Raw genomic sequence first — 23160 nt, 5'->3', positions numbered from 1 at the left:
TATGTAATTATGTTGTGAAATGGTCATCTTGATTTACTTCTTAATTGTACGATTTGCGAAGCAAACATCCTTTTCGGCATGGTCGACTTTAGTGCTATAATCGATGCTTTGAAAGAGCAACTTTGTCAAATCGGGTGACCTTAGGCCTCTAGGGTCTAAATTAACCTTTTTGTTTATTGGTGAAAAAAGAGATAGTTGTTCGATTTTTATTATTACACTAAACACTTGATATCTTTCAGTCGAATCAGGATCTTCCTCATCTTTATGTCGGTGAAATTTAAATATGTAGCCTCCAGACTTTACATAATTTGTACAATTTAAATTTGTGGCCTCCAGTTGTATCACTAAACCATAATGGATAAATTTTCATTTTAATCAATTTTTTTTTTTTTTCTTTTTTGAGGGGGAAGACGTCAATTTGAAATATGATAAGAGAACTAGTTCATACATGGAGTAGCTACAACGCTACTGATAGCTACAGGGACAGGCCCCTACCATACAAGATCTAAATTTGAGTTGAGAGCTAAACTAGCTAGCCTATGGGCTACTGAATTAGCCTCCCTATAACAATGAACAAAAGTTGAACAAGGAATAGATTCTTTGAGGAACACAATGTCCCCAACTATAGTGCCAAAACCAGAGAGATCATTACCATAAGAATGTAATGAGTTAACCAGTTTAAGGCAGTCGGTTTCAAAACTCACAGGAGCCAACCCGTACTCCACTGCATATTGAACTGCTGCACGGCCTGCCATGGCCTCAACCACATCTGGCGTACCTCCCACAACAGTTCCTAAATGATCCCTTACAATGAAACCAATACCACCCTTGTTGGTATTCTTCTGAAAGCCACCATCAAGGTTGATTTTCAACCATCCAATAGGAGGGGGAGTCCAAGGTTTGAGGGGCCTGCAATGTCCCTGACTAGCTTGTGACTGCACAGAACGTGCACGCATGGAAGTTTGGAATTTTAAAGAAAAAAATTGATTGTAGTGTGAACAAAGTGTTTAGTAGGGTGGAAATAGCCACACCCAATTTCATCATTTTCTTCTTATGGAAAAGACAAAGAAATTACTTTCCTTTCTATGAATCAAACGAGGTCTTAAGGTAAATTAATACAATTTGTGTGAAAAAGAAATGGAAAAGAGCGCGGTGAAAAAAAAAAAAAAAACCATTTATATCAAACCGTTTATATTTGAGAAAGCCCCAAAAAAACCCAAAACCGTTGAAATCAAAATCCCAAATTCTCAGTCCTTAAACCCTAAAGCTCAGTGCTTTTTTGCTTCAACGAAGAAGAAGATGGAGACCCGAAGCTTATTGGACGAAGCTTTAGGGCTTCAACACCTCACTGGCCGCGTCCTCCTCCTCGAAGACTGCGTCGAGACCAGTGCTGCTTTCGTCCTCCACCACCTGCTTAAGCGCTCTCTCTCTCAGCCTCTTCACTCCTCCAACGTCGTCGTTTTCGTCGCCTTCGCCCAACCCTTCTCTCACTACGATCGAATCCTCCGAAAGCTCGTAATCCCCACTCAATCTCTCTCCCAAAGTTCAATTCTTTATAGTTGAATTTACTTGTTCATAAGAGAAAATGTGTTCTGTGTTTCTATGAATTTGAATTGGGGTTTTGATATTGGGTGTGTTTTTGTAACAGGGCTGCAATTTAGTTGCGCATAGGAACGATAATAAATTCATTTTCTTTGATATGCTTAGGGATTTTTGCCCAGGTGAGAAATTCAGGTATAAGAGGTCTTCTTTTTTATACACCAATAAGGTTTTTGTTTAGTGCTTGATGTGTTGAAATTGATCGAATCGTATCGCTGAAGTTAGTTAATGGATGACAAATTGTTAATATTGGTTCTCAAAGTAGAAACTGTGTTGGAGTTAGCAGGGGATTTTGTTGTTTTCTGTGATTGTTTTTTTTTTTTTTTTTTTTGATAAGAAGTGCTGTGTAATTGATTTAGATGGAGATAATGGGAAAGGCAGTGATGGTGGACTGGTTTCTTTGTATGGGAAAATCCTGAAGACTATAAGTGCCTTGCCTCAAGAAAACAAGAACTGCGTTACTGTTATGATAGACGATGTATCGTTAATGGAGGTGGCTGCTAAGGGATCTACAAATCTTGTCTTAGATTTTCTGCATTATTGCCACACTTTGATATCAGAATTTGTAAGGAATCAATTGAAACTGTTCTTTGTTTGCGATACTTTTACTCGGTTCAGTTCTGTTTAAGGTAATGCTCATTTTCTTGTCACAGGGATGTTCCTTAGTCATGCTTAATCACGAGGACATCTATTCAGGCATGGGGAGGCCTACGCTGATTTTACAGATGGAATACCTGGCAGATATTCTGATAAAGGTGGAACCTTTGGCCACTGGTTTGGCCTCAGATGTGCATGGACAGGTACTTTCTAGAACACATTTTATCTTTCACAATTTAGCTTACTTTGTTGCTTAGAGGTTCTTTAAGTAGCTTTTCTAATATAGGTTTACAATAGCTTTTCTAGTACAGGAAAATCAAGATTCTAGTTTCCTTGACTCTAGTAATCTTGTAGTTAGTTCTCTAGATAAAAAATGGTATTTGTGAGACTACTAGATAAAACTGTGTTGATCCTATTAGACTCTTCTATGGATAGATCTTGGAAATGTTGAGACTACTAGATAAAACTGGTAATGGTGTTTTGGCCATGGTGCATCTCTTCACCTGTATAGAGTGGTAGAAAGTAACCCTGTTTGTTTCACCCCTGATTGTATAGTATGTTGTTTATGCTTGCTCACATCATTTCTGTATGGTCTCCCTTTTCATTAGATATTGATTACTGGTTCATGTTTTGAGTCTTTGATGATTAAGGAAATGGATTATTTGCAGCTTGTATTTGAAAATATGTATGTGCTCCTGCTGATTCAGGTTCTTTAATTATGTTATTTCAGATTTCAGTGATATTTTCGTAACTATGATAGTTGTTTTCCGATCTTTTTCTTGTGTTGTGTCCTCTGAGGAGTCGGCTGTATTACCATCCTTTGTTCCTTGGTATAACTTTGCCAAATTGCTCGTCTCACAAAATCCTCATTGTTCTTATTGGTTGCAGTTGACAGTTGTGAACAGGAGCATTGATGATGGGGAGAGATCAAGAAACAAACTGTGTAATTTCCATTTCAAGGTCAAGGAAAACAATGTAGAGTATTTCTATCCTGGAAGCAGGACTTGATGAGGACCATGAATACGTGAGGATTCTCAAATTGTGGATGCATCTATCGGAGCTCCCAAACCCCCAGACCACATGCTTGTTTGATGAGCTTACTTGGGGATATAATGTTGTATTTTCCTTATCCAACCTCAGCGGATGTTATTGTTACCAATTCATTTTAGAGGGTTTCTAATCACACTCAAAATTCAACATTACTCAGAGAATCAGAGTAATTCTAGTTAATTTAGAAACTGACATCATCTTTGTTCTCTCTTCCATCTCCCTACAATGTGCCTACGGATAAGAATGTCCAAGTAAACTGATAGAAACTTTGTGAGTAGTGAATGTCATTAGATGTTATATTTTATTTGTCACTCTCTTCATGTGAGATCGCTAGTCTTAAACATCACGTTGATCATGGTTTTGATCATCTTCGTAGTACCGATAAGGCAGCAACCCTCATCAAAATCGAATATGGGTTACAAAATCCATACGACTCCCGTTGCTTGGAAACAAACATCATGTTGTGTAAGGGTTTAACAAACTGCTGCTTACATGCTTGATTTCCTATGCTTATTCCAATTGTACATTATACGTAAGCAAGGGATTGGGAATAGAACCCAAACGATGTAAAAACGAGCCGAGCTCAATACAAATTTGAGGTGTGTCAATCCAATTTACGGTCATACTAAAAGGGAACGTCTACTTTATCGTTTTGCTGACATTTCAGATTTCCAGACTTGAGTACAATCAGGATATAACGCATGGAATATAGCTTTAATGGTAGGTATATACTATTTAGTGTGCATTCTCTTGTTTGTTTGTGAGGCTGAAATTAATAGGGTTAGGGGTAGGGTTGGGGAGCCACCCAACCATGTGATATAGGCATGAGAGGAAAGCCACCAAGACATGTGGGAATGAAAACGAAAGCTAGCAAGGTTGGTCGTCCTTCTCATAATCAGTTCCAGTTTTCTTTCCTCACAGTTCATATTTTCATATGCCTCCATATGAATTGCTTTTGCAGTTTAGAGAGGTGGTAGCATTTCTTGCATCAGCATTTGATCACCTTTGTTGTTTACACATATGATGCCGATCTTCTGTGTTAGTTTGTTTGCAGATTTGGTGATTTGAGTCATGCTGGAAGCGCAAACTAATCAGCCTACAGAATCAGCTGTTCTTTGAGTGTTCATAAGGTCATATATATCACGACAGTGTCAATGATATACTAGTATACTTTACCTTCTGTGTTGGTGAAGAAGAGCCTAAAATGGCAGCTATGAATTTCCAAGTTGAAAAACTTTCTTTGGAGAAAAGATGCATGTGATTTCATCATTTCATGTCAACTCTGCAAAAACAGCAGGATCAGAAACAGGTTAGCTCCTTCTGATCCCCTTTGCCCTTATATACATAGCATCTTCTGTTTGAGGTTTTCCTGTGCAATTGGCTGAACAAACATATATGAGTCTAAGAATAAGGTCGATCCATTCATGTACAACATGAATGAACATATGTCAAAACAGGAATCATCGAAAAGTAAACAAAGAACAGAAGCTGCCATTAACAAAATAGTTCTTCAAACCATCAAGTGTTACAAATACCAGATTTTTTTATTATTACAGATCACTGAAAATGAAGTTTATTGGATAAGACTACCCTTTCGCAGATTACCACCTTCTGCAGAGTAGAAATTGTAGCCATTTTCAGTCTACAAGCACGAAATATAAATCATGCTTTTATTATCATCACATGATAAACTTGGTCTTTATTTAGTAGTTCTGTAACCTTTGACTGCCATATGTAGCAAGTGCCATTCTTGAGTGCAACATTATAAGAACAAGATTCCACACACTGTCAAGCTCAGCAATGGGTGTCCTTGCCTATGTTTTCATGCACCTCCTGTTGAACAAACTTTCCACGGACACGTGGTCTTTGATCTGCTAGTTTCTTCCTGCTTTGGTATCTGACCTGAAGAGAGAATTAAATAAATAAACTTTGAGCTCACTGCTGATTCCATGGATGACACAGTGATGTTGCCTAGGTCAACTTAAGTAAACTTTCTTCTGTCTGAAAGTTGCATGGTAAATAATGTTTTCTTAAGCAAATCTAGATTGTAATTCAAAGATGTCCCAGTATTATATGCATGGATAACTTCAGGATGGGATTATTTCAGATTTATGGTTTCTGAATATACTCAAACTCAAGTGATGCTGGTCCGTATTACTATAGTACTATGTCAAAACTGGATCAAAAGACAGATAGAGATCTAGAATTACCTTCTTGTCGAAGCATCTCTCTTTCCTCTTCTGGCGGAACCTATTCAAAGCAGCCTCTCTTTTTGATACATGATTCTGATCAACTCCACTTTTGCTTCCAACTTCAATTGGGCTGATGGTTCCCTCTTTTTCTCCTCTAGAATCTATGGGAGAGCTACTTATATTCTGTTCATCACTACTATGGTCACTTCCAGAGTACTCACTCCCATGCAAACTGTGATTACCAACATTCCTTTCTATCGGTGTACCCAGCACATCAGATGGCCCATAGCATGGATCTTCCACTGCCATATTTTTTCCAGACGACTCATCATGATTGGGTATCTGCTGGTGCTGGGGTATGCTGTGCACATGGTGGTGATGGTGGTAATGGAGATGATGGTGCTCCACCTGGACCTGCTGATTCATGCCCCTTCCTTGTGCCAATATAGTGCTACCAAATGCAGCATCAGCCTTCCCTTGAATTATAGGCTGGTGGGAAAAAGATAAAAGGCTATCATGGTGTGGTTGGAAGGCAGAGGAAGACTGGAGATGTTTGATTGTTGATTTCAGCTCTGGTTTGTCCTCAACTGCCTTTTGTTCTGCAAGGAAATCATTTGTAGCGGAGTTCATGCAGTTGTTGTTACTGCAGTCATTGGAATGATAAAGGGGAGTGCTGGTTAAGTTACACAGAAAAACAGGCAATAGTTTGGCCTTTTCTTCCTCCAAGCTACTATCTAGAGGAGAATGACTAGCAAGTTTCACACTTCTGGCCTGATTAGAAGTTGTAGGAAAATTGTACCTGCATAACGCCCAAAACAATCAATATCGGATTTAAATTTCATTTGGTGAGTCACTTTCTGAGTAGCTGCATACCTTGAGGGGGCTGAAAGGTCCAAATGTCTCAAAGCATTTTGGTCATGGACACTGAACCCAGTATCTCGAGCATCTGTCTGTGTCTTTAAACTGAGCTCAAGGGAAGCAATTTCTTTGCTGTCATTGATGTCCTTATCTCTTATGCCGGGAACTTTGGAGACACTACACGGGATGTTAAACATACCACTTTGCATCTGAGGATCAGTGGTACTGTTAGTGGTGACACCGATCAGATCAACTGCTTGGTTTTCCAAGTGCTCATTTGGTTTTTCATTGTTGAGCTCCACTTGGCCTTTCTTTAGCTTATCATCCTCTTTCAGTGACTTCATTTTAGAAAGTTTGTCTTTATTAGTGATAACTATGTTGATCAAGCCTTTCTCTTTTGGTTCTTCAAGCTGCAGATTTGGAATTTTAGGAACTCCCAGACCCAAGTCTGTGCCTGTGATAACAGCACCTAAAGTTTGGAAACTAACAGCATTTTACCACAAACAAAAAAAGAGGGAAAAAAATATAGATAATTAGACTTAGATGCCTACCAAGCTCTTCATTCTGCCCTTCACACTCCCTTGTTGTAACTGCAGGAACCAAGTCATTTCCAAATGCTTCAGGACTTGAACGAATAATAACCTGAGTAATCTGAAAGAGTAGAACAGAGATATGATCAGGAAATTCATCATTACCTCTCCAAGTTTCTTACTTTAACAGATTATCTGACATACAGCTTTAGTACTGAAACTGGAACAAAATCTGAAAATAAACTGATTATCTAAATAGAGTTGTCAAATGATACATAACCTACTATTTATCTCTTTACTTTTTATCTTTTAGTTTTGTTAACTGTATTCGTGCATTGAATATGAAGTCCTGACCTTTGTTAAAGCAAAAAGGAATACAGTGGCATTGGGTTTAACCTTTCGTATATGAGCAGCATGTATTGCTCCAAATTATGCAACTGGTATGCAACACCATGAACTGGTGAACTAATACTAAACAAGTGGACTTTTTAAAACAAAAAATCTCAGTGATCTAATTCCAATAGTTCTACTAATTACCTGATTGTGCAACAGATTATCTGAACATCTGGAGGGGTAGTCAGTGGTGTATGAGTGTACCAAATTACCAATTTAGCTGATGGATCTACTTGAATCCTATATATTCTATTAGGTAATAGATACTACGTAGTAAATATACATATGGTTATGTAACTTATAAGTGATTTTCACATCCCAACTACATCAAGAATTACATTAAGTACTTGTTTCTGCAAACAATCTAGCCTGTCCAACTTAAATCAGATTCAATGTTCCTAGCTCATGATTGAACTGCAGAAATAGAATAGGCTTTACTGGTACAACAAACAGAATTCAAAAGCTAGAATCATACAGATGAAGTAAAAGAATTTAGTGACTGTGAATCAGCTGACTGATAGTCACCAATTAGAAAGGACATGGAATTAGAGATGCCAAATTAGACATGAAAGAACATCAACACAAAATACCTAGACAAGGACGAATGTATACCTCAGTGCCACTTCCTTTGTCACTTTCATCCCTGGCATTAACCCCAATGATTTCATTGTCATCCTCATGATTACTGCCAGTGTTCTTGTCTGACTCTTCATCACTTGTCGACGTAGTTTTTTCAGTCTGGACACCATTTTCACTTGCACTACCACTGGACTGATGAAAAGATAAGTGATGAATGCAAACAGAAGATCAAAAGTCTGCATTTATTTTCTTTTTCTTTTTCTTTTTGGGGGCGGGGGTTGGTCTTATATAATAAAGTGGGTAGTTGCACGACATATTATACCATAGTAACTAAAGCAACTTACGCTCCGGCATTTCCTCCAAGCATGCTGCCAAAGATTTTTAAGCTCGTTCTTTCGAATAGGCTTCACTAAAAAGTCAACTGCACCCTTCGATAGACACTTAAACACCATACTCAAAGAATCATTAGATGACATCACTGCACAAAACTCACCAGGTTTAGCAGCTATAGTGCCAATTAAGTTGTTAAATATTCGATCGGTAATCAGTTATAGGATCCTCAGTTTTATGGACAAAAAATGTTTGAGAAATATACTCACTAATCACAGGAATATCCTTGCAAGTTTTGTGGCTCATCATCTTGCTTAGGAGGTCAATGCCTGATGGACCAGGCATGACAACCTCAGTTAAAACAAGATCGACATGAATACTATGATCTTTTAAAATATTCCAAGCTTGCAGTCCACTAGCTACAGCTGTTGCTGCAAAAACCAGATTCATCATCAGTTTTATCAGAAACAGAAAGGCTTACATGTAGGGAAAAAAAATTTACGATCAAGGAAAAATTATGAAACTCAAAATCATCTGAGATTTGGTACCTTAAATCATATCACACTATAAATTCTGCACTTCAAATACCAGATCATACAAATATGTTACAACAGCCAATTTGAGAATGACTGGAAAGATCATACTTCAACTTATATGTCATAAATCTTTATATGTTGCATTACTAACCTTCATAGCCACACTTCTGCAGTAATGCACAAATGACACGGCGAGTTGAATCATCATCTTCCACTACCAAAACCTTGAGAGACTTGGTAGGCAGGAACCCTTCCCAGTAAAGAGAAGGGTCTTGAAGCTGTTGTTCCGAACTCTGCTGGCCGGACTGACTGAGGACCTGAACCTGGACTGCTTCTGTTTGTGCATCATTTACGACTTGCAGATTGTCAGTAACCTGCACTTCATCTTCCTTTAAGATCCCTTGGCCCTCTCCCAAGACTCCTGTAACAGCACCGCTAATCTCCTTGTTCTCATCTTCAGTATGGCAATTTAAATCCACACTCTCTTTATTGGTTACTGGACCATTGATATTCACCTGAACTTTCCCCATTTCGCTAGATTGCACATCCCGTTGTCTTCAAGATACAAGTCTTAACACACACAAGTCGTTAAAAAGTTTCTTGCATTGGAAAATGGTATATGGTTCCAAGAGCCTCAAAACAAAAACAGTCAAATTCAAAAGGAAAATAGCTGTACTTTGCACTTCTATGATTTATCTAGCCAGAGTATAGTAACCGATAACCACAGATATCTTCCTAATGCTTTCTTACCAAGACAAAATACAATTGAATCATCAAATCAAATCAAATCCAAAAGATAAGGCCCCTAATTCTTCTTCAATTATTCAGTTTCTATACCAACACTATTTCTCTTTGGTGATTAACACCTAAACTAAAAGTAAGAAACTGAGATAAGCTACATGATGTACTCAATGACTCACATCGAAAACTGCTCCGTGTGCTCGAAGCTACTAATCTTAAGACACACAACCCCATTTAATTCCATGCATTAGAATCTGGTATGAGGTCTCAAAATTGAAAACTTATTTCAAACTCTCTTTCCTAATACTTTTCTTGCATAAAAGCCTATAATCCAAACATAATACCACTGCAAAATTGAAAGGTAAAGGCCCTCCAATTCTACATTTTTCAACTCCCAGAAACTAAAACAGATTCAGTTTCTTCTCCCAAGTGATCAACAGCTAGAATAACAGTAAGAAATTGGAATAAATAGCATGATGAACTGAACACTTACTGAGAAAATTGAACTTCTTTCACTTCTTGGGAACCAAACATTTGCAAATTCAACATTGTAGTATTGAAAATTGAACAAGAACTGAAAAGATAGAACCTTTTGTGTTCTCTCTCATACTTCAAATTTACCTTTACAGCTTCTTGGAAGATAGAAGAAGCTCTCAGGTAATTATACTCTGGCCGAGTGCTGACGTGCCACGTCGGATGACACGTGGGATACTGAGCGTGGGGCCTCTTGGCGTGACACGTGGCGAGTTGTGGGAAGAGTAAAAGGTTTTGGGGGAGCTTTTTGGAGCCTTGGACGGCGTCTTATTGGTTTGACGTCAGGGGAGGCCATTTTTGGCGGGGGAAGGATTGTAGAATGACTGATATGCCCTCTGGGAGGGAGAGAGTGATTTTCCGGTACGAGTCGACATCAAGTTTCCATGAGTAGTTAGGCAAGTCTTGTTTTGGGGACGATCACTATCCTCTTCTTTCCGATCAAAAGAAAACACAATCTTATTCTATGGGATTGCTTTGATTTTGTGGTCCAGTTTTATTCTATGGTTCGTTCAATTTAAGTGATGATCATCGATATTTCTTATGGTTCCTATAACCTATTTATGTTTCTGTGCTAAAATCGTGCTTGGAATCGTAAGGACTAAGATGAAATGTTATGACATCAAAGTAAAAGCATTTGTTGGAACTTGAAGTGTTGTCCTACGGTGATAAAAATAAGACGTTGCATAAGAGTTTATTAGACTTTGCACCTCTTCACCTAATGACAAATGATTTTGAGTTGGAATGTTGGATGACTAGATTTTTCATGGTATTAAAGCAGATTTACTCAAGTGTGAAGCTTAATTAGCGGCAACACGTACTCCACGCTACTCAATAAGAATTTGACTTGAGTAGTACTGTCCGATATTGGAAAAATAAGAATTTGCTACGCTTTGGGAAGCTTTATTGCTAATCCATGAATTACCCCCATTTGAGGCTGAACGGTCGGATGTGCTCTACCTCACATAATATGAGTTGTACATGTTCGTTGATTCATTCCCTAGAATTTGTTAGAGATGCTCAAGTTTCACTAGTTGATTTTATCTCTCAATACTGATGTTCATTGATTCATTCTATAAGCAATTTAAATTTTATTGCATACGTTTTGGGGACAAAATCTTCTGTCATGGACATAATCAAAGATCTTGTGGAGATACAAATTGCGTAGGTCGTGATCTTTTAATAGCTCACATGCTTTATATAAGTTGGTGAGAGCTCTATCTTGTATCAGAAAATATGGAAACAAAGAAAAGTTCAGTCAAAAGTAAAACAACGAAACGTTAACACAGAACAGATGCTAATCATGCGCAAAAGACATGCTCAGAATCTTGAAATATATCGGTCTGTCTACCACCAAATCTGAAGACTGAAAAGTTAGTTCTGGAAAGTGGAGTATTATTTGATCACAGAAAAGGTGCATTAGCAGTTCAAAATGTAAATATGACCTTACAACTTGAGTGGATGTTATTGAAGGAGACTCAGAGCTACGAATTGACACCGATCAAGCAGCATAACCCGGATATCTTGGAAGCTCTTGCCTAACTTTACCATATTCACATACAGCATATCTAGAAAGAAGCTACAAAGAACTGATATGGTTGCTCATGAGTTTTTGGATTCGGTTCAAGATTTCGGTTTCCTACAAGTTACATTTGTTAGAGAGGTTGTAAGTCATAACTTCAGGTTATCAGTAAAAATAGAGAGTAGCATACAGATGTAGGTTATCTTATTGAGTGGTTTCCTGGAAAAATTGGAACAAACCCAGAAAGAAAACGATACCAACCAGCCCATCAGAGTTTGATCAATGTTGTATCCTCACCCAACTAAACCATTTTAGTTGTTATTCTGCATCAATGGAAAAGACAATTTGGTTTTATTTTACTACTTTTGTTGCTCGGATGGCAATAGAATTGAGTATGACTGTTCTCTCCCGAGTTACACCAGATACTCAAATTTGAGCATTGGCTCTTTTAAGGGTTGCGGACCTGTTCAGATTTAGCTCATCACGTACTGTGCAATTCATAAAAACTTGCAAAATTACCATGCTCTGAATCTTTACTTGCTGCCCGTAAAAAGAATCATTATTCAAACAAACAACTTGACTGACCTTTACAATGCTTACCTCCCCACACAAGACCCATGGCCACTTACATAACTCGAAAGGAAATGGGCCGCTTCGTGCTTTTATTGCATATAGAAGTTTTTCCTTTCAACTTTTAAATTAAATGCAGCAGCTTCCCTGACATGCAAAGAATGAATGATCTAGCTTCACCTAATGGAAACCAACTTTAATGTATACAAATATACAAATCATGCTGCGGCAGACTGTTTGTCGTCATGGTCTTCCAGATTTAAAGCTCGAAGTAGCTTTGGCCAGGATTCTGGAATCCCTCCAGGAAGATCAAACTCTAACAATTTTCCCCGACTGCGGTAGAACTCCTCCACAGGTTGACTCTGTAAGAACAACATTATATCAGATACTCGAATCATGAACTGAAACAAAATCCTAGACTATTGTTATTATAGCTGACTAGTGAAATTATATTTTTTTTCTCATTTAAAAGGACAAGACTAATGGCAGAATCATGCCTTCACAGGCCGATATCTAAATGGAGACTCATATGTACTCAATGTTGTCACCTGTTCCAAAGAATCAATATTGAACATGGTCTTATATAAAAGTATCTGAGAGATCAATCCTGAGGAAAAGGCAGAGTCACCAGAGTGCCTTAATCCTACAGGCAGCAGTGTCTCAGTCATGCACTATACACTAGTTAGTTGCTTCCTTGGAATGATGGATGAGAACTTGGAAACAATACCATTTCATTATATATACGTAGTCGTCTCTTAACAACTTCTTCCGTGTCATCGGATCGCGAGATAAGCTTTGATGCACAATGTGGAGGTGGAAGAAGTGGAGACATGTACATGCCAGGGTCCCCTTCCTCAGCTTTAATATCAATGCTGGCAACATTGTAATTTCCTCCACACTCACTGCAAATCCTTCTTCCAAGGCACTTGGCAAGCAAAGCCTCTTCCCGAAGCTTTAGGTTGATTACCAAGTCAATTTCAGTAACTCCCTCTAAAATTTCCTGTAAAGTAACAAAACCTTAGAAGGCAAGTCATAACTTATAACTGAATGAGAGGCAAAGGGACAGGTAGGGTAACTGAATTAATGGAATGTCAGAATATAATTTCCATCACATAAAAAACAGCACAAGTCATTGGGGCAGTTGTAAAAGTAAAGAAGTTCACACTACATGACTTGAAAATCCCACTACAACAGGACTCCTGTAAAATCACACAATGTTCATGTAACATTCAATGGCATATGTACCTCAAAGTAACCATCATGTGGAAATTCAACATACAGATCTGAGGAATGGGTCTCTCATACACCTAAATGAACTCATGTGTGCTCACGACGCTAGAGAGATTAAAATCAAGTAACTTATAAAGTTTTTAAGTATAACGTAACTTTTATACATAAACATATTACAAAGGAAAACCATGTTTGCAACACAATGCATAAGCAATTACTCCTCAAATTACCATAGGTTCATGTGTATATTTCAACTCTACTAATCTCAACTAATCCTTAGCAGTGACGACTTACCCCTTCAACGCCTACGATCACGCCTCATCTCCATTCAAGAACTTCCTCAAGCCTTTGTTGTAAGATCAATATCCCAACCAGAATTCAAATGTCATGACAAAAAATGACAACACCATTCCGACAATGCCTTATCATAGATAACATCCTCAAGATGATACCTTTACCCCTTGAGACTTTAAACATCCCATAATGCATTGGGTGTGATAGATTCATGCACACATAATATGCTAAACAAGTAACAAGTAAAAGCTACATGCTTTATCAAGATTTTGTCGAAATTTACCGCCTGTCGAATTGTGCGAGGGAAACCATCAAGAATAAAGCCAGTTTCACCCTTAGCTGAGCTAGCTTCAAGACGCTTGGACAGCAAGTTTATTATAATCTCATCCGAAACCAATTTGCCTTGATTTACAACCTCCTCAAGCTGCAATTGTTCTCAAATTTCAATCAAATTTCCCTAAATTGAAAAAGTTCAAACCAAAACGACGAATTGGGAAAGTTTAAAACCCTAAAGCACCTGCTTGGCGAGCGGACCGGAAGAGGAAAGCTCGTCGCGGACGAGATCGCCGGTCGCAATATGAGGCACGCCGAGCAGAGTCGAGAGTTTAGACGCGTAGGTGCCTTTGCCGACGCCCGGGCAGCCAAGGAAAACCCACTGGACATTTCTGTCCTTGACGTCTCGCTGTAAAGGAAGCGCCTTTTCCCCGAGCTGCTGCGACGCCGCCGCCGCCTTGGGGTCAATTTCGGAATTTCGCCACGACGAAGACCGGAAGCTCCGGACTGCGAAGCGGTCTACTCCCGCCGCTCTTAGTCTCAGAACGCGGCTCAGAACCGCCATGGGAGGAGGAGGAGGGAAGCAAAAGTCAATTATTTTGAGGTGCTGCTAGATAAAAGCTGAGAATTTGATGTCCTCTTGTGCTGCGTTTGGGCTTTTGGCGTTTCCTCAAAGCTAGGAGGAGGCAATAGCTTTTTAGAAACGCGCCGCGCCACGTGTGAAAATATCTGACTCTACGCTCTCCTCCACGTTATAAATGTTTTTGCCTCTCGATTTCAAACTTCCGGCAGCCAACGAGGATTTAACACGTGTCCAATTGACGTAATAAGATGAAAGTGAAATGATCCGAACAGTAGTGAGAGTATGGAAGCAAGCGAAGGGAGTTACTGATATTAAGTTTTCCCGACGAGGGTCAAAAATGAAATTAAATACAGACAAACACTTGAAGCAAGCGAAGGGGAAAGCGAAAGCGCACTAGAATCAGAATACAGTATAATCTTACATAAAATTACTATCATCGAAGGATGAAAATACAAAATAAAATACACGTGCAGTTATACAAAGGCTGTCATCATCATTTGATTCAGCTACATCTGGTCTGACCTGCTGTCGTCCTCACTACTTCCATCTCCGGCGTGCCTGCACAGACGACACATCGAACAGATAAAGCTTAGAAAACAATGCACATGAACTATGAGTGCCTCTGACTGTCTGAGATACATATGCTGCTGAACTTAACGATGGAATTACTGAATCATCCACTGGTTGATTTTTTGCTTTTTACTGGCCCAGCTAAAACTACTATATGATCTCTCATAGGAAATGAAACGATGCTAGTTCTCTTTTGAATAACCACTAAGGAATAGAAACCTGTTGCACACAGCGTTAGATTGATTTTTTCAACCTCCTAGTAAATCCATCTATCTCTAGCATTTTGCATCAGTCTTGAGTTTTATTTGAAAACAAAGTGTTTCCTGATGTTTATGTGAATATTCGCAATAGGGTTTCAGAACGTACCGCCAGGATGTGGTTAGATTTCGAGCTTTTTTATCCAATTGAAGGTTTTCCATGGCACTTGAAGCTCGGAGGACATCTTCCGGAAGCTCTTCATCGTATCTCCAATTGTAATCATCTTTCCTGTGGCTAGACATGGAGGACCCACCTCTTCGATCTGTATGTGAGATTGTATCAGATAGAGAACAAAAGCAAGCAAATAGAGGAAGGACATAAGGTAGGCATTTTCACTCACCAGATGACTGGGAAGCAGTACCAGGCCTATCATAAGCACATCAATAAAACCAATATCAATTAAGAGGTATAGAAAAGGAAACAAAATAAATACATAACATTCAAGCAGTAGAGTAGGTTCACCACCTTCCAAGTGGAGGTAGGCCTCCAGCAACAGATGATGAAGAAGGTCTTCGCATGTTCCGAGAGTCTAAATTGGATAAGGACTCTGCTTCTGAAGTAGTCAGCCTCCTTCCAGTACCCCTAGTCTGAGATAAATTCTGTACAAACAAGCTCTAATTGTTAGAACTCAGAAAAAGAAATAGTTGCAAACAAATAATCATGTAGGCAACAAAGTGAAAGATAGCAGTTTCCAGTATGGATATCATTAAAAAATGGTTAATTTTACTATCATGCTAGACATGCACTTCAAAAAGCCCAACTCTGGGGATTACCAACTACTGTCATATGTATATATTTCTGGGAAATTGATGTATCAGCAACAGACTACTTGCACTAATCAGCTTAATTCTACAAAAGCCCTGTACCCACATGGTAGCATTAGTGCGCACATAGTTGCTCATAATACACCATGCACAGGGTAGCTGTTTATTTCATAGCCATCATTTCCTATCCTGTTGTCACAACACAAGTTCTTTTTGGCTTTGCTTCAATCAAATCAAAGTGCAAGAGTGCCATATGTTAGAAAACTCCCCCTCTTCTTTGTTGAATATGAGGTACTTCAACCTTCTCTAAGCAAACAAAAACAGAAGAAACAACTCACCATCTTCGCTTGTTCTTATGTAAGTATCAAACAATGCCCCTCACTTTGTGCACCACCAAGGGCATTCCTCTTTATAGATCTATAGGATGCTATTTCCTACCTTTTACACATGTACTATGTCCTAGCCAAAAGTTTCTTAATCAGACTTCTCCAATAGTCAAACGACTGATGAGAAGTGATTCCTTATCACTACCATATATCAAAAACCTGCATTTGGACAACTAGAAACTGACTTATACCAACTTATATAGCACAGAACCAATGCCACAATGATTTCTAAAGCTTTTATCCAAAACCCAAATTGTATATTAAAACCTGATCTAAAGTACATTTGTGCATTCAAGATAAGTATGGAAAGCAGAAAAACGGCCCCAGTTAACTTCATACATATACATTTCCTTCTGGGCAGAAAAACTCAGGTTAAGGTATGCCAATATAACCAGAGTCTGTCATGGATCAATTACCAGCATTTGATTCATCATTAAACATAATAATCAGGCAAAGGTACCTCGAAGCAAATTAAATGTTCCCATGTAAGACTACAGTCTAAATGTAATTGAGTTAAACTAAACAGTTTTTGTTCAAAGCAGTAATAACAAACCTCAAACTTCAAAAATCCTTCAAGCACATCCAAAAGCAAGGGACCACTATCCCCATTTCTGTTAAGGTCATATCCATTCTTGTTACTGAAGTCCTTCAACTCAGATTTCCAAGAATCCTTTTGCTGTCATTCAAAAGCAACATTTATTAGTACAGAAACAACACTCTAGCTCAATAATTTAAAAAAACTCAAAACTTTCAGCAGCAAAAGTTCACTTGATTACCAAATTACACTCGGGCAGATAAACTTTTAGCGTGTGGCTAAGCTGCGCCCAGTCTAAGTATTCGCATATCAATGCCGTAAGCAACCTTCCTACAATGACGATGCCAAAGCGAAATTAAGCATAAGAACCCGAAGAATAACATAATGAGATACTCATATTCAAACAATGACGGGCATAGGATTAGTCTCACACCCGAAGGAGAAGCATGGAGCTGCTTGGCACGATCGTTGCAGCTACCCAACAGCGCCGGAGGCAAGCCTTCGTCTTTCTCAATCACCTTGTCCTCCTCTTCAATTGCCTCGAACACACTTGCTCTCAGCTCAGCCTACAAAACAACCCAAAGAATTAACTTTCTATACCAACATATTGAGTTTTTCTATTCACATTAACACTAAAATTTCATGGGATTACAAATCGCAGCGTAATTTTCCAAAACAGGGATCGCATTCTCAAATTCCAAAGCTTCAAAATCCACTCAACGCAAACAAAGCTACGAACTTTGGATTACAAAACCCTAGAATAAGTCAACTAAAATTGGCCCACCATTTCAGAAATCCAACCCATCATTCTGGGTCAAATTAAGCTGCGAATTCATAATGGGTAGATCGAAAGGCGAAAGCTTTAACGAAATGGGGTGGAATGAGAGAGAGAAATGGAGGGTAAAAGGGGAAATTCGTACCCGGATCTTGGCGAGGACGCCCTTCTTCTCGAGGGTCCGAGTGACGAGGGTCTTGAGGTCCATCATCTCCCTCGTGTAGTCGTCCATTTTCTGGGTTTTCTAGGGTTTCAGTGAGAGGCTGTCTGAGAGTGCTTCTCTCACTCGCTCTGTTTGAGAAAGTTTCGAAATTTCAGAGCTTGAAGAAGAAGATGGTTTTTTTTTTTTTTTTTTTTTTGGTTTTCTGAGAGAGATGGAATTTTGTCGAATCGAGAGAAAAGTGGGGGGGTAATAATGGGTTTAGTTTTGATTTGATGCTATGTAGGCTCCACTGGGCTAAGCAAATTATCAGGTAAAATGTGGGCCTCGACTTTAACTAAGCTCACGGATTAGCCTCTCTACTAATCGGATATTGGGTGATTTCGGGTCGGGTGTTATTCGGTCGTCTAAGACAGGATTTTTTTTTTTTTTTTTTTTTTTTGTAGTGGTCGGGATGGTTCCGTCCCGTCCCCAATACTTCGGGATTAGAATGACATTGTAATTTCAATCGGAACTCGTCTCATCCCAAAATATTTATATTTAATATGTAATTAATTTTTTATAGGTTGTTTGTGATAATTTTTAATACTTATATTTACCAATTACTCAATTTGCTGGGACTTATTTGAATTCCTTTCAAGTGTTGCAAGGCCATAAAGTTTGGATTGATGGTTTTTATATGGGTAAGGCTCATATATGTTGGTGTTTGATTATTATGAACTTTGAATGCTAAGTTGAATTATACAGATTATGTTTAGATTATTTAAAAATAGACTGATCCTTAATGATTCTGAATGAATCTGAAACCGGGATGGGATCAATTTAAAAAAAAAAAAAACAATCTCATCTCGTCTTGTCCCGTTGTTAGGATTGGGTTTGGGTTTGGGTTTAGGATCATGGTCATTTCGGCCCGTGCCCACCCCTAGGCGTAAACGTTTCAGTTTTCAGGCAAAAATCGAGATTCGAACTGAATCTGATTTTCGGTTTGTAGTTATTTTCTCATTTTTTTGGTACAAAAATTGAAACGAATTGAATAGATCTCTGCAGATATGTGGAAGTGTGATTGAGCTAGATAGGTATTGGATCGCGGAATTCCCGCTTGGTGAAGGTCATACACAATCTTAACTCAACGCATTTAATGTTATCAACTAAAATTTTGTCATTTTTATGTCCAAGTTTTAAATTCTATCTTCTGTTAGTGCATGGTAGGTTTACTTGCACCCTTGAGATCACATGATCCAAATGAGCCATTGCATCCATAACTATGTAACACCTTGAGCCATTACTTTACATTATCAATTACATCTCAAATCTAGGTGGAGAAATCACACCCATCCTTTCCAAGAAAACCCAACAATATTATTGTTAAAGAAAAAAACGCAAACAATATTCCAAAAATCTATATATTCTTAAAGGGTACTCTCTTTATTAATAAAAAAATGATAATCACCAACTTTGGACTTAAGCTTCAGAGAGAAGCAAAGATTATTCCTTGGAAGAAACAATCATAAAGTTAATCCAAAAAAGCATCCTTAATCTCTTTTTAATGACATCCCATCATACACCCGCCCGTATCTGATTCTTTTCCTACGCCTTTCTCCCTCCAAAGTTTAAAAGCCAAAAAAAAAACCCAGACTTCGTTCTCTCCCAAAATCGCTTTGACTTCACTCTCTGCAAAACCCTAACTTTGATTTTTCCGATTATGGCTCCGATCGACCCTCACTCGTTCACCGATTCGACTCACCCACTCGCCAACCACATTTCCCTCTCTCTCTTCTTCGACTTCTCCTCCTCCACCATCCACGCCTCCGCCCTCCTCACTCTCCTGGCCCCTCACTCCGGCCCACTCTCCCTCGACGCGCGTGGCCTCACCGTCCACTCCGTCCTCGACCCCCAATCCTCTGCTCCCCTCCCTTTTTCCCTCTCCTCCCCCGACCCAATCAAAGGCTGCCACCTCACCGTCACGCTCGCCAACCACTCCTCGGTTCTCGTGCTCTACACCACCGCCCCCAACTCCTCCGCGCTCCAGTGGCTCTCGCCGCCGCAGACCTTCAACAAAACGCTGCCGTTTGTCTACACTCAGTGCCAGGCCATCCACGCGCGGTCTGTGTTCCCGTGCCAGGACACCCCGGCGGCGCGTGTCTGCTACTCGGCGCGGCTGAACGTCCCGCGCCAGCTCTCCGCCGTCATGTCGGCGCGCCACGTCGACCGCAGGGACCCGATCGCCGGGGAGGGATCGGCGCTGGCGTGCGGCGACGGCGCGTGGTGCGCGGAGGGGAGGACGGTGGAGGAGTTCGTGATGGAGCAGCCGATTCCGCCGTACCTGTTCGCGTTCGCCGTCGGGGAGCTAGGGTTCCGGGAGGTGGGACCGAGGACCAGGGTTTACTCGGAGGCGGTGCCGGCGGTGCTGGAATTGGCGGCGAAGGAGTTTGCGAGCGCCGAGGACATGATCAGGCAAGGGGAGGCCTTGTTTGGGCCTTACGAGTGGGAGAGGTTTGATTTGCTGGTGCTGCCGCCGAGCTTTCCTTACGGCGGAATGGAGAATCCGAGGATGACGTTTCTGACCCCGACGGTGCTGAAAGGCGATTCGAGCGGCGCACAGGTGGTGGCGCATGAGCTGGCTCATAGTTGGACCGGGAATTTGATCACTAACAAGACTAATGAGCACTTCTGGTTGAATGAGGTATCACATTTACTAAAGTCATATATTTCACATTCAAGTGGGTTTTGAAAATGATGAAACTGCATTCTTTTACTGGTTTGGTTTGCATTTGCATTGAAACTATGCATAGATATTGCTTGTTTCTTTGCATTTTTGGTTTGAAGTTCATTGGTTCCATATTCGGATGTTAGGTTTCTTCAATTTATTTATATATCCGCATTGGTCAATTTTCAAGTGTAACATATGGTCTAGGAGAATTTGGATAATGCATCGGAGCTTACAGATATTTTGAGCAGCTCGCAGTTGATTATGTATAATGTCTGTTTTTGCAAGTGAAGTGAGCTTGTTACCGTTGTTATGACAGGGTTTCACAACATATGCGGAGAGAAGAATTGTTGAGGCTGTGCAAGGTGAGGACAGAGCTGCATTGAATATTGGAATTGGTTGGAGGGGTTTAAATAAGGAAATGGAGAGGTTCAAGGATAACATGGAGTTCACAAAGCTGAAAACCAATCAGGAAGGAGTGGACCCAGATGATGTGTATTCTGAAGTTCCATATGAAAAAGGTTTCCAGTTTCTGTGGCGCATTGAACGTCAGGTAGTTTGATTATCACCTCTTCGTCTATTGATATTGTCTTATAAGAGGATTTTGATTGTATTTGTTTGCTCTGGAATATTAAGGTTGGAAGGCCTGCATTTGATGAATTTACAAAGAAGTATATTGCCACCTTCAAGTTCAAATCAATTGATACCGAAACATTTCTCGAATTTCTGAAAGCAAACCTACCTGGAATAGAGAAAGAGATTGACTTGATTCTGTGGACTGAGGGCACTGGTATCCCTCCCGATGCCTATGAACCTGTTTCCAGCATCTATACAAAAATTATATTGATGGCAAATGAATTTAAGCTTGGTAGGATGCCGAGGGAGGATGAAGTTGCTGACTGGGGAGGAATGGAGTGGGAGCTCTACTTGGAGAACCTGCCCAAATCTATTGAAGCTTCACAGGTAGTGTTAAAGTTTCTTCTCTTCAACAACTATAATATTTCGTTGTTTTCCGTGAATTAGTTTCTGACGACCTTCAGAGATAATGGCTTGGTATAACAAACCTTCATTTAATATCTCTTTATTTCTTAGTTTGTATGAAATTCCACTGTTCCACAGACTACTTGATCTTTGCAAGGGCGCAAACTCACTTGGTCATTCTGTTGTTTCTTAGTCTGTATCAAGTTATATAGATCACTTTAACTCACAGACCAAAAATCTTATTCTGTCTCTTCATATACATGTTTCTGTTATCATTGGACTATGTCTTAAGGATTTTTTTTCGGATTGAAAAGTGAATTAATTTATAGATGGCCTAGAAGCTGGTAATATACTTTTCTATTTTGTACAAAAATTGCCATCTTTTTTGTAGATAGTAAATTTGGTTGATTGTACATGAAACATAAGCTTTTAGACTTGAAATAGTATTTGGAGGTCATAGATTTCATACCTTGTTGAGTAAGATTCCAGGAGTTTGTCATTGGACTTGGAAGCCTCCAATTGCTAAACTTCGTATGGCTTTTTGGAGCCTTGATCCCTTGACCTCCAAGGAAAACATGACTATATTATTTCTCATGTATAACTTTAAAAGATTTGTTTCTGATATAGCTGAGCATTTATATTTATCCTCTGCTTATGACAATTTATCTTACTTCCTCGGAACAAAACATTGTATAAATGTCCATGTTAGCACATATGATGCTTGAGTTTCATTTGACTTCATACAGATGTCGGTCTTCATTTTCTGAATGTATATTGTTCTATGTATGTGCAGATTTTAGACTTGAATGCTCGCTACAGTCTGTCTGAATCGAAAGATTATGAAGTAAAGGTGGCATTTCTTCTGCTGGCAATTGGTTCCAAGTGCAAAGATCACTATGCTGAGGTAGAAAAAACTTTGAAGGCAGTCGGGAGGAAGAAGTACCTTGTCCCACTATACACTGCTCTTGTAGAAGGCACTGGTAAGGAAGAGGAGAAGATTTTGGCCAAGAGGGTGTTTGCAGAGGCTCGCGAAACTTATCACCCTATAGCTCAAGGTGTTGTTGAGACAATCCTTAGCAAGCACATCTAGAATGGGATGTGAGAACTGTAAATTACAGTATGAACTGTATTCCTGAAGCTAATCCTTGTTGCGGTTGTTGTTTATGTTAATCTCTGAGATCTCTAGGCTAGTCTTGACTGCTAATTTTGTTGAATACTGGCATCTTCATTGATGCCTTTCGCTGATATGATCTCGTAAATAAAAAGTAATGCTTTTGTATCTCATTTACAGGGTTAGGCTGGATGTGATGATACTGATCTGATAGTCTTGATTCAAATTTACTTGGTTCAGCTGTCATATTATTGCAGTTGCTTTAGTGGTTTGATATCATGATCACCGTTCTGTTCTACAAATTCTAAGCAAAGCTCGATAAAAATACAAAAAAGCAAAACAAAAAAGAAGCATCTAACAAGGAAAGTACACTTAGTTTAGTTTGATACAGAAGTAGATTAGTTTGATTGAAAAGTATAGTAGTTTTATATTAGTCTATTAATACATAGAGTCGGTCTACCTCTGAATTAAATTAGTTTACTTGATGTATCAGTACATAGACGAA

At 39.3% G+C, this 23160-nt stretch overlaps 5 protein-coding genes across 6 annotated transcripts; 2 read left to right on the top strand and 3 right to left on the bottom strand.

Annotated features, from left to right (window-relative positions):
- Positions 1-1214: 1214 nt before the first annotated feature.
- On the top strand, positions 1215-3557 carry LOC133715823 (elongator complex protein 6). The gene is made up of 5 exons (XM_062142486.1): positions 1215-1515; positions 1649-1721; positions 1959-2164; positions 2253-2399; positions 3085-3557. The coding sequence occupies exons 1-5, from the start codon at positions 1300-1302 to the stop codon at positions 3202-3204; spliced, it is 762 nt and encodes a 253-aa protein (XP_061998470.1). The 5' UTR covers positions 1215-1299; the 3' UTR covers positions 3205-3557.
- Positions 3558-4706: 1149 nt separating this feature from the next.
- On the bottom strand, positions 4707-10242 carry LOC133717080 (two-component response regulator-like APRR3). 2 transcript variants are annotated; one of them, XM_062143714.1, is made up of 9 exons: positions 9899-10242; positions 8816-9234; positions 8398-8559; positions 8143-8276; positions 7832-7990; positions 6848-6947; positions 6312-6765; positions 5457-6237; positions 4707-5148 (listed from the first exon to the last, which is right to left on the bottom strand). In XM_062143714.1, the coding sequence occupies exons 2-9, from the start codon at positions 9192-9194 to the stop codon at positions 5041-5043; spliced, it is 2277 nt and encodes a 758-aa protein (XP_061999698.1). In that variant the 5' UTR covers positions 9195-9234; positions 9899-10242; the 3' UTR covers positions 4707-5040. The 2 variants fall into 2 exon arrangements, with proteins under 2 accessions (XP_061999698.1, XP_061999699.1); XM_062143715.1 differs by having other exon boundaries at positions 6312-6750.
- Positions 10243-11979: 1737 nt separating this feature from the next.
- On the bottom strand, positions 11980-14538 carry LOC133717081 (probable adenylate kinase 6, chloroplastic). The gene is made up of 4 exons (XM_062143716.1): positions 14070-14538; positions 13836-13976; positions 12756-13028; positions 11980-12390 (listed from the first exon to the last, which is right to left on the bottom strand). The coding sequence occupies exons 1-4, from the start codon at positions 14388-14390 to the stop codon at positions 12247-12249; spliced, it is 879 nt and encodes a 292-aa protein (XP_061999700.1). The 5' UTR covers positions 14391-14538; the 3' UTR covers positions 11980-12246.
- Positions 14539-14691: 153 nt separating this feature from the next.
- Positions 14692-18086, bottom strand: LOC133717082 (protein TONNEAU 1b-like). Its single transcript, XM_062143717.1, has 8 exons — positions 17842-18086; positions 17355-17487; positions 17163-17251; positions 16940-17062; positions 15702-15835; positions 15577-15602; positions 15345-15498; positions 14692-14966 (listed from the first exon to the last, which is right to left on the bottom strand). The coding sequence occupies exons 1-8, from the start codon at positions 17926-17928 to the stop codon at positions 14915-14917; spliced, it is 798 nt and encodes a 265-aa protein (XP_061999701.1). The 5' UTR covers positions 17929-18086; the 3' UTR covers positions 14692-14914.
- A 1381-nt stretch (positions 18087-19467) lies between these two features.
- Positions 19468-22828, top strand: LOC133717414 (leucine aminopeptidase). The gene is made up of 4 exons (XM_062144123.1): positions 19468-20539; positions 20883-21116; positions 21200-21526; positions 22338-22828. The coding sequence occupies exons 1-4, from the start codon at positions 19559-19561 to the stop codon at positions 22632-22634; spliced, it is 1839 nt and encodes a 612-aa protein (XP_062000107.1). The 5' UTR covers positions 19468-19558; the 3' UTR covers positions 22635-22828.
- The last annotated feature ends 332 nt before the right edge of the window (positions 22829-23160 follow it).

The sequence above is a fragment of the Rosa rugosa genome, chromosome 6 (assembly GCF_958449725.1).
Source record: "Rosa rugosa chromosome 6, drRosRugo1.1, whole genome shotgun sequence".
NCBI classification, from domain to species: domain Eukaryota; kingdom Viridiplantae; phylum Streptophyta; class Magnoliopsida; order Rosales; family Rosaceae; genus Rosa; species Rosa rugosa.
This window is presented reverse-complemented; position numbering and strand designations above follow the sequence as displayed.

Coding starts and splice junctions, on each gene's coding strand:
- LOC133717080 (XM_062143714.1), bottom strand. CDS start 9,194: ATGGGGAAAGTTCAGGTGAATATCAATGGTCCAGTAACCAATAAAGAG. Junction 8,277..8,397: donor CAAGGATATTCCTGTGATTA/GTGAGTATATTT, acceptor AGTTTTGTGCAG/TGATGTCATCTAATGATTCT. Junction 5,149..5,456: donor AGAGATGCTTCGACAAGAAG/GTAATTCTAGAT, acceptor TTCTCTCTTCAG/GTCAGATACCAAAGCAGGAA.
- LOC133715823 (XM_062142486.1), top strand. CDS start 1,300: ATGGAGACCCGAAGCTTATTGGACGAAGCTTTAGGGCTTCAACACCTC. Junction 1,516..1,648: donor ATCGAATCCTCCGAAAGCTC/GTAATCCCCACT, acceptor TTTTTGTAACAG/GGCTGCAATTTAGTTGCGCA. Junction 1,722..1,958: donor GCTTAGGGATTTTTGCCCAG/GTGAGAAATTCA, acceptor TAATTGATTTAG/ATGGAGATAATGGGAAAGGC.
- LOC133717414 (XM_062144123.1), top strand. CDS start 19,559: ATGGCTCCGATCGACCCTCACTCGTTCACCGATTCGACTCACCCACTC. Junction 20,540..20,882: donor AGCACTTCTGGTTGAATGAG/GTATCACATTTA, acceptor TTGTTATGACAG/GGTTTCACAACATATGCGGA. Junction 21,527..22,337: donor AATCTATTGAAGCTTCACAG/GTAGTGTTAAAG, acceptor ATGTATGTGCAG/ATTTTAGACTTGAATGCTCG.
- LOC133717082 (XM_062143717.1), bottom strand. CDS start 17,928: ATGGACGACTACACGAGGGAGATGATGGACCTCAAGACCCTCGTCACT. Junction 17,488..17,841: donor GCGTCCTCGCCAAGATCCGG/GTACGAATTTCC, acceptor GTTGTTTTGTAG/GCTGAGCTGAGAGCAAGTGT. Junction 15,499..15,576: donor TACTGCTTCCCAGTCATCTG/GTGAGTGAAAAT, acceptor TCTCACATACAG/ATCGAAGAGGTGGGTCCTCC.
- LOC133717081 (XM_062143716.1), bottom strand. CDS start 14,390: ATGGCGGTTCTGAGCCGCGTTCTGAGACTAAGAGCGGCGGGAGTAGAC. Junction 13,977..14,069: donor CCGGTCCGCTCGCCAAGCAG/GTGCTTTAGGGT, acceptor GAACAATTGCAG/CTTGAGGAGGTTGTAAATCA. Junction 12,391..12,755: donor TACGTATATATAATGAAATG/GTATTGTTTCCA, acceptor TTGTTCTTACAG/AGTCAACCTGTGGAGGAGTT.